The sequence below is a fragment of the Eurypyga helias genome, unplaced genomic scaffold (assembly GCF_000690775.1).
Source record: "Eurypyga helias isolate BGI_N326 unplaced genomic scaffold, ASM69077v1 scaffold5893, whole genome shotgun sequence".
Classification (NCBI taxonomy): Eukaryota; Metazoa; Chordata; class Aves; order Eurypygiformes; family Eurypygidae; genus Eurypyga; species Eurypyga helias.
This window is the reverse complement of record NW_010240446.1, coordinates 28,282-38,273: the sequence shown is the minus strand read 5'-3', so window position 1 is coordinate 38,273 and position 9,992 is coordinate 28,282. Positions and strand designations below refer to the sequence as shown.

Genomic DNA, 9,992 nt, shown 5'->3' with positions numbered 1-9,992 from the left:
GTGTGTTCAGCAAAGGGTCAGCAGGGCAGAGGCAAAGGGCCTGAATGTTCAGGCCTTTTGTTGGTGAAAACTTATTCTAAGCGGGGTTTTCAGGGGGACTGGAGCTTACTCGGAAAGATGCTGGAGCCAGGGGCATGGAAGGACAAATTCCTCTTGCCTCTCATGCAGGATGACAGATAGCAAATGGGGACAGGTTCATCCTATGCAGCCTGAATAGGGCCTGCAGAACACCCTTTGGCGTGTTCATGAAATTGTGGGACACCTCCCTTGGTGTCTGGTGACTTTCCTTTTTCCATCATCATCTACTCTTACATAATTTCCCTGGTGTTTATCCTAAAGTTGTTTTGTCTTCCTTTGGAGAAAGAGGAGATAGCTGCAGTTGAAGCACCACAGCGGAGTGAACGAGCATTTGGATTCTCCAGCCAGAGTCACAGATTCACAGAGTGGTAGGGAGGGGTGGGAAGGAACTCTAGAGACCATCTCGTCCCCCCTGCCAGAGCAGGATCACCCAGAGTAGATCACACAGGAACAAGTCCAGGCGGCTTTTGAAAGTCTCCAGAAAAGGAGACTCCACCCCCTCTCTGGGCAGCCTGTTCCAGTGCTCTGTCACCCTCACAGTGTAGAAGTATTTCTTCATGTTCAGGCTGAACCTTCTGTTTTCCAGTTTATGGCCATTGCCCCTAGTCCTGTCACTGGACAGCACTGAGAAGAGCCTGGCCCCATCTTCCTGACACCCACCCTTTAGATATTGATAAGCATGGATAAGATCCCCCCTCAGCCTCCTCTTCTCCAAGCTAAACAGACCCAGCTCTCTCAGCCTTTACTTACATGGAAGCTGCTCCAGGCCCACAATCATCTCAGTGGCCCTGTGCTGGACCCTCTCCAGTAGTTCCTTGTCCTTCTTGAACTGAGGAGCCCAGAACTGGACACAGCACTCCAGGGGAGGCCTCACCAGTGCAGAGTAGAGGGGGAGGATAACTTCCCTCGACCTGCTGGCCACGCTCTTAATGCATCTCAGAATGCTATTGGCCTTCTTGGCTGCAAGGGCACACTTTTGCTCACGGTCATCCTCTTGTCCTGCAGTGTAAAACCTCATCCAGCTCTTGCAGCATGCCAGCTTTCCCCACCATTACGCATGGTGTCATATGCATAGAAGCTAAATAGAAATTATTGTTGTCAGGTGTGTAAAATACCTAACACATACCAAGGGTAGAGACGGTAGGGACTCTTACAGTGCATGTCCTCAAGTCCTTTGTGTAAAAGTGCACATGCTACCATTATCATAACCACTGGGCAAATATATGACATTGGCTGGGTTGTGATTAGGGTATGAAACTTTAAACTCCCTTCCACCAGGCACCTCAGTCATAAATAGATCAGGCATCCTTGTGTTAAACCAGTAATGCCACTTCTTGTCTTTTCCAAGTCACTGCTTGCCAAGAATTTGGGATAGCTAAGAGTAGTTGTTGAACTTGTTTTAAATATATATTTACAGATGAAAGAGTAAGTTTGCAGCTTTGTTTTAAATTACAGGGACAATCTCTGTTTTAACTGTGTCATTGAAGTTGCATTAAAAATTAATGGAAGAGAGGATGTCACTGAACTGTTCAGCCCGTAATGTGTGATGGTGGACTGAGGTATTTTGAGAGGAATTTCCAGTGCTAGTTGTACTGAGAGAATCACGGTCTAATCACAGGGAGTTGTGCTCTCTTTTGTGCTCTGGAGTGCAGAAGGGGATTTGCTCTGGCCCTTTCTGTTTCTCCAAATTCAAGTGTAGTTGCTCCCATGGGATCGCACATCAGTAAAAACCACTATACTCCCCAAACAGGTAGGAACTGGTTTTCAGAGAGGCTTTCCCAGATGAGGGAATCTGTATTCCACCCATAGTTGGCTACTGAGTAGCTGCAGCTCTCCACAAGCTCCCCCTGCTTCACAGTGATAAATACGCGTATATATATACAGCAGAGCTCCCTTTCCAGGCCATGCCTTGGGGCAGACCAAACTTCACGCAGACTGATGCTCTTGCTTCAGACCTGATTGAAAGCCCTCAGCAGAAACCCAGCCATATTACCATTGTAGGAACACACAAATGAGTTGCCGAGGGAAGCAATTTACTGCTGGCCGATTCCTCTAGCGCTACTGTCCATTTGCAGGCTCCTACCCCGCAGCTCCTGAGATAAAGCTGGCCATCTTCTGCGGAGGAATAATGACTCGAGGAGAAGTGTTAGGGAGCAGTGCAGCTCAGAGAGACAACTGGGAGTCACAGATCCAATCCTTGTGCCTCATTTCTTTTGAAGGACAGTGCATTAATGAGGTGCTGCCCTGAAACACGAAGGAAAGCTGAAAAGAGAGAGAAAATGAGCTTTCACTCAACATGAAATTAAGATGTCAAAGAACAGAATTAATCAAGATACCAACGAAAGTGAGGAGAAGAAATTCTGTAATCATCTATACATCAACATTAGAAGCCTGCATAATAAACAAGAGGAGCTGAATTGCTCATTTAGGAGCATATTTTGACTTAATTGATATTACTGAAACCTGCTGGGAAGATCTGATTGATTGGAATATTAAAATTAATGGCTATAACCTATTTAGGAACAATCAAATGTGGGGGAGAAAGGAGGGACAAGCTGTCAAGGGATGCACTGCCTCTTTGAAAACGTTTGCACCAGAGAAACATGGTCTCAAATACTTATGGGTTAACTTACTTTAACAGCACACAACTGGGGTCCTGAAAATGTCTGTTACCAATTCAGGCTGAAAACCAGTATTTATCTGTTCTGAATTGGTGGGGAAAGTTGCATTTTCTTCAAGGGCTTGAGTTTAAATTGTATGCAGTGTCTCATGCTGTTAGTGCTGAAATATCGTGCAGCTATTTCAGTAATGAAAGAAGCTTCTAAAAATTATAGGCAACTATCGCCCAACTTGGAAATGTTGCATCAGTAGACATTCATCAGTATTGCACCTCATCCTGACAGGTATAAAATATTAGTACCCAAGGTGCAGGTGTCCTTGACTTGCACGTATTTATTACGTGCAAACAAAATAAGGTACAGATAAATAATTCTATGTACGTCAGGTCTAGCAAGTTCTGATCAAGAAAAAAGGCCACGCTTTTTCTAAAACAAATCTCATTTTAAAAAGTAGAGAAATCAACTTTGGGGGGGGGGTGTCAGTGAGAGAGAGTAGTTTACATGAATAGCACATAGAAACAATAAACAAGTAGTTGTGGACTGCTATTTATGAAAATGAGTAGGAGCGGGGTATGCACAGGGAGCAGAACAAAAGCCGGTGAGGAGGGGTGCGTATGCACCTCTGTGTCTACGCGCTGCTTCTTTAGCTCCGTTACAAAATTGAGATGCCAATAGTGCAGCGAAAGTGCTCTGTAAAGCATTCTGGTTGTATTTGGAGTCAATTCAGGTGGTATGCATGGGATATGATGAAATATTTTCCGTGGTAGCAGTACTGCAGAAGGTTATTAAGCACCAAATGTCGAAGGCGGGTGTTTTGTAACCAGCAGGCACCTGAAAGCTTTAAAACTGGGTGCTAAAGAACTCCCTGGGCTGATGATGACTTTTCTGGTCTTTTTCTTCAGTAGAACGACGAGAAATAATGTACAAGTATTTTGAGAGAAGATAAATGCAATGATGGAGGGGGCTGCAGCCTCTCATTCTGGCATATAACAGAAGCAAAGCAGTGGAATAAATGGTGGAAGGATCAACTGAGTACAGATTTAAGGGAGGGGAAAATATTTTATGTCAGTCCTCATGGGTTCATGGAAAACCTTTATTAAGAAATTTACTTTTTAAAAAATTTAATTTTTCCAAGAAATACCTTTGTAAAACTGAACATTTTATGTAAGCATATCACCTCAAAACTGTAACCTTTCTCAGTCAAAGGCAATCTCTCATACAGGTGTTTTAGGGACTGTTCTTGGCCTCATGACCCCTTCAGTTGGTGACCTGGGAGCAAATCAGTCAGTACCGATCAGGTTTAGGGCACAGGGGACAGGTCACTGAGCTCACAAGATACAACAGGCAGGATTTTAATGTCCGAGGACAGAGTTGTGTGTAGCGAGTCCAGGATCTGAGCGATTTTTCCTGGATGTCAGCCTCTCTCCTACAGAGGGATGACCCTGTAAAGGACTCATAGGAGAATAAGGTGAATAATAAAATGAGTAATAATGGTAAGTGCAGAAAAATTGTCAAAAATTAATATGATTCTTGGATGTTTTAACTGAAGTATATCTCAGACAGTATTTGGCTTTGATGACAACTCTTCTGGAGCAGTGTGTGCAGCTCTTGTACCTGTAACTCCAGAGGGTGTTCACATGCTGGGGAAGGGTGTCAGGGGTCATAAGAACAGCAAAAGAAATGGAAATACCATGAATGAAAGCCATGAGCAGTGCCATTTGTTTAACTTATTCAAACTGTAGGGGATCAATTATTGGCGTGGAAAAGTGAAATCTGACACTAAAAGGATACTTTAGGATGTCAAACACCAGCATAGGAATGTGGTATATAGAAAGAAGGAAAAATCAAATAAGATGTAGGTTTCTAAAGACAAAAGCAAATGACCTCTACTGCAACTTACTAAGAGTGGTGGTAGAATTTCTACGTGGGAATTTTGTAATAAAGTTTGATATGTATTAACTTTGAAAAAATGCACAGCATGCTTTAGACAGAAGTTAATTTGAGAGGCTCACCTGCACTGTTCTTCAGGTAAGCGCAGACCCACAGGTAAGAGGGAGAGATTCCCTTCAGCCAGGATCCAGGAAAACTAGGAAGGATTCTTGTGGATTATTTTGATTTCCTATTTATATTTCAAGAATTTAAAAGCAGCTTTTTAATTGGTGGTGTTTGATTAGCTGTTGCTACAGCACATAAAGCTGCCATGAGGAAGACAATCACTTTGATCTCTGTCCATCTGATAGCCTTGTGTAGTCAGCCGTACACCACCCCGATACTGTCATATGTTAAATGGTTCTCAACTCTTCCTACAGATTTCTGTGGCTGTTTTACTGTTTTTCAAACATCTGTCTCTCCTTCATGTCTTTGTTAAAATAAAAGTGACTAATGGTAGTGAAGTAATAAGAGCATAGTTATATTTCTCTTTTGATCAGTGAAGAGTTTTGATGTCCCTGTCAACAGTAAGATTGGTGCAGAAGTTTTTAGGATCAGAATATTTGAGACATTAATTTTACTCTTTAGGGGACATTGCATTTCTACCAGTTTCTTGTTAAGATGACTTTTTTTTTCCTCTAGTCTTCTACAACTAATCAGAGTAACCTGGACAATATACCACAGCACATGTGAGACATGAGCACAGTTTAATCCCATCATCAGGAAGAGAAAGGGTAAAAATATGCAAGCAGTAACCTTGCATAAGGATATCTGTAATTAAAGACTGTCAAAGAAAATAGCATTCAAGGACATTAAAAGGGACAGGGTTCACACATTATCAGTGACAATTAAGATTAAATGTGACTGGGACACATGTCAATGCTAGTTGGTGTCTGCTGGGGTGAGAAAAAATACAAAACACTGAAATAAGAATAAAGGAAGAGTCAATCAATGAAACATTAGTGTTTTCAGAGATGCTTTCTTGTCACTGGTACAGTTCTCCAATTCCAGCCTCCAATTGCCTGATTTAAAAAAAATTGAACACTTCTAAGGTAAATAGCTTCCCTATATGATAACTCACGTTGACAGTATACCTGAAGGCAAATGGATTTAGGTAAGCAAAATCAGAGCTTAATAAGTGTCATGGTTTAGCCCCAGTCAGTACCCAAGCACCACACAGACGCTTGCTCACCCTGCCCCCGTCTCAGTGGGATGGGGGAGAGAATCAGAAGGGCAAAAGTAAGAAAGCTTGTGGGTTGAGATAAGAACAGTTTAATGACTGACATAAAATACAATAAGATAATAATTATAATAGTAATGAAGAATTGTAATGAAAACAATAAAAAAAGAAACAGAGCTCATGACAAAAAAGTGGTGCAACCACCCACCGACCAAACCCAGCCAGTCCCTGAGCAGTGATCACTGCCTCCTGGCTAACTCCCCTCAGTTTACATACTGAGCATGACATCATATGGTATGGAATATCCCTTTAGCCAGTTTGGGTCAGCTGCCCCTGCTGTGGTCCCACTCAGCTTCCTCGCTGGCAGAGCATGGGCAGCTGAACAGTCCTTGACTTAGTGTAAGCACCGCTTAGCAACAACCAGAACATCAGTGCGTTATCACGTTGTTCTCGTGCTAAACCTGAAACACAGCACTGTACCAGCTACTAGGAGGAAAATTAAACCAGCTGAAACCAGAACAATAAGAAATTTGTGCTTTCTGTTAACAATACCTTATTTATTTTTAGAGTATGAAGGATCTGGGACGGAAGTTCAGAGAAAACACTCAAAATGCGGAGTTTGCAAATATAGGGCTGAGTGTGATGAAGATGCAGAAAATGTTGGGTAAGTAGTGTTTTCCTTAAAAATATCAGTGAACAAAAAGGGGGTAAAATGTTGAAGAAAATAAAAAGTATGTGATCATCTGCTTGACTATGTTTGTTCCTGCTAACTGAAGTTTTAATGTGTTTGATATGTGTCTGTAAAGAGCAAACGGTTGCAAGGTAAAGGAAGAACACAACCAAGAAGTACATTGGAGAAACTTTATCAAGTATTTTTCAAACAAAGAACCTTGATTTGTTTTGGCAACAAAAAAAACTCCCAAAACCAAACAGGAATGAAAAATAAATATCATAATTCATCTCAGAGATTTTTTTCTCTATGTTCTGCTTGTTTGTAAAGTATTACAGGCAGTTGTTTCCACCAGTGCAAAGCTTGAATCTAAACATTAAGTTTAGCCAGGGATGTGAGCCAGTCACTTCTTCCAAGCTCACTGTGCCACTTGGCCCTCCCATATACACCCAAGGGAAAACTAATGAAAACTACCAGTCACTTGTCAGAGCTCAAAACGACTGATCAGGAAACAAGATGTTTTTAAAGACAATCCATAGTGCACAAGCAGATGCACCAAATTTCCCTGCTCAAGGTTCTCGATGGTGAGAACCTACCTGTCTCTGTAGGTGGCTGTCAGAAGGTGCAGAGACATCATGGAGGAAAAGGGTCCTTCAGACAGTCCCATGATACATTCAGGTTTGTTGGAGGGTAAAAGATGTCCCATGTGATTGGTGGGGCTTTGTCTTGCCCCAGGCATTGTCCTGGCAGTGGCTGGCTGTATGGAAGAAGCTTAACTAGGGTCTGGGCCAATGGCGGGCACTGGGGTCACAGCTGAAGAGGCAGCACGTGACAGGGTTCCAGAGATGTGCAGATGGTACGGTTCTGTGTACATGGAGGGAACAGCATCTCTGAAGAACAGTGCCTGAGCATCGCTAATAGGGGGAAAGCATCTCACTCCCTTCTTCAGTCTTCCAGCTGGAATCCATTTCATGTTGAAATATGTCTTAATTGCACAAAATTTTATTGTGGGATATCAGCGTGAAGGCATCTCGGGCAGTAAAGCAGCTTAGCACTAACATTCAAGATGTGTATTCAAGATTAAATCATAGCGTGCAAGGGAAACCAAAATGGTAATAGTATTCATGAATATTAGCATGATACTTCACATTTCATAAATTGTCATAGTACTCAAGTAGGCTTGATCTTTTGTGGAGAGACAAATGATCTGTAGCTGGTTTTTTATAATCCTAATAATTTTTTGCAGCATTGCTTTGGTCTGTTTCATTTATGACTGGCAAGATGGGTATAGATTTGTTTGCTATGTGCACTGAGATGTGCTCTTGGCTTTGGAAAATAAATGCTGAAGCATCTGACTTCAGTAAAAGCTTGCCTGTTCTTTTGGTACTTGCAGAGTGGTCGTTTCTGCAGCTATGTAGTAACTGTAAATAAGTTAGAGTAAAGTTGAGGAGAGTGGAAGGTTTATTCCTTACATAAAATGAAGCCATGCTCCCTCTTCATGACAACAGGAGAATGCTCTTTTGCCTCTGAGATTTCTTTAATTAGTCCTTATTGAAAAAAATGTATGGAAATAAAAATATCTACATAGAAAATACATGAAAGTTAGAAAATATTGCCATGAGGGTTGACCACAACCTATCAGATCTGTAATTTTTTTCAATTTTATCAGTTTTTCATTTAATAACTTTGCCTTCATTTTTTTGCCCAATACCTTTGACCATTAAAATAGGCTTTAGTGATAGTCACTGCCTGTTTGGACCTAGATTAAATCAGACTCTGTTAACTTTAGATTGCCTTCTCACAGTTAATTTTGACAAGTCATATAAAATGTTACAGACTTATGTAAGTAGAAACTAGGAGTTGGTTTCTTTTTTTCCTAAAATCAAACAGATTATTTACCTGGGAGAAACAAGATGGGATTGAAACATTCTGTTTGGGAACCCCTAGTAAAGCACCCCTTAAGGATACTTTTTATGTCTTATTTTTACTCCTTTTCCTGTTGCGTTTCAGCATGCTTTTTAACCTCATAAAACTGCAAAATCATATATAAAATTGGCAGCACGAGTACCTTTCATCAGAGTTATAAAAGCACTGCTATGTTCATATTCTTATCGAATTTCCTTTTGCACCATATTACAACCACTATCACCCCTAGTTCTAGGAAATCATACAAGCACCCTAATTTCGTAAAAATATTCTATCTTGATTTTCCTATTTAAGGTAAGAGAAAGGCCACTCTAGCTTTTTTGGATAGTGGGCTATTGTCTACTGAATCACAAATAACAAGTACATTTAGTTCATCTCAAGTAGGCTTCTTAGGCCTGGGTAGCCCTTGCTTGGATTTGTGCTGTTAAAACACTTTTATTAAGTGATCTGCATGATTACAGAAAGCTTTTTAAGAGGATTTTGCTTCATGATAGTAACAGAATGAGTTAGCTGGACTGTCTCCTAATGTTCAGTAGATAATCTACAGCCAAATGCATGAGATGCTAATAATTACGGTAAATATACAATTATGCATTTTTTCATCCTCTTCTCCAAGCTGTGCAATCTGAGACCTTACAAACGTCACCTCCTTCTGCTCTGAGTGCTCTTGAGAAGCAAAACAATATCTGTACGCCTGTTTTATGAACAGAGAAACTAATGTATGGGTAAAATGATTAGCTGGCAGACAGACAGTGAATTGATGGAAGAGGAGACGTCCATTCTGCTGAGTGTTGAGTCGTGTGAGGTAAATGAGCTGGCATTAATGACAAATCTCAGGACCTGCCAGCAGGCCAGCCACAACAGCCTGGACTGCAGAATAGGCAGATTTTCCCTCGATAATGGGAAGATCCTGCTAAAGATGGTTTTATTCCATACGGGCCATGGTTCATCTTTTTGTCCTGGAAAGACGTGGGAGTCCTGTGCAAGAAATAATGGCACCTGATAAATTTAGTGAAAACTGGAGGATGATTTGTGCAGCAAAGAAGCGGGAGCAAGACCAACCACTTGGCATTTCCTGATCTGTAGGTTTGGACTTGCTGTTGTCCTTCCTTCTCGGATGTTCACAGTGATAGTGTGAGGGGCAACGGGTGTGAGTTGGAGCATAGGAAATTCTGATTTGACATAATGGAAAATGTTTCCACCGTGAGAGACACTGGAGCAAGGTGCCTAGTGAGGCTATGGACTTTCCACCCATGGAGACGGTCTGAACTTGGTCAGACACAGCCCCGGGCCAGCTTCGAGCAGGACTAGATGACTTCTACTCATCCCTTCAAGCCTAAACTATTCTGTGATTCTCTAGTTACCAAATCTTAGCGCAGTCCGTGTTACAAGTTAGTTATTTTAATTTTTTGTTGCTCTAAATTGTGTTTTCCCCTTTGCGAAAGCTACTATATTTTAGTTTTCGTGCTTGGCATTAAAGCATTATGGCTGGCTGATCACAGTTTCTACATGTGCTCTTACTACACAAGTTCATACGTAGTCTGAAGAACTCGGGCCTCGCAAAGACTTTTAGATGTGTATCTTCATTTGT

At 41.5% G+C, this 9,992-nt stretch overlaps 1 protein-coding gene across 1 annotated transcript in view; it reads left to right on the top strand.

Annotated features, from left to right (window-relative positions):
• Window positions 1-9,992, top strand: part of LOC104507225 (tomoregulin-1-like) — a 55,698-nt gene that overhangs the window by 21,428 nt on the left and 24,278 nt on the right. Inside the window, exon 5 of the mRNA XM_010148436.1 lies at window positions 6,373-6,469. Within this exon, the coding sequence (XP_010146738.1) occupies window positions 6,373-6,469 (97 nt within the window). The remainder of the gene's footprint in view (window positions 1-6,372; window positions 6,470-9,992) is intronic.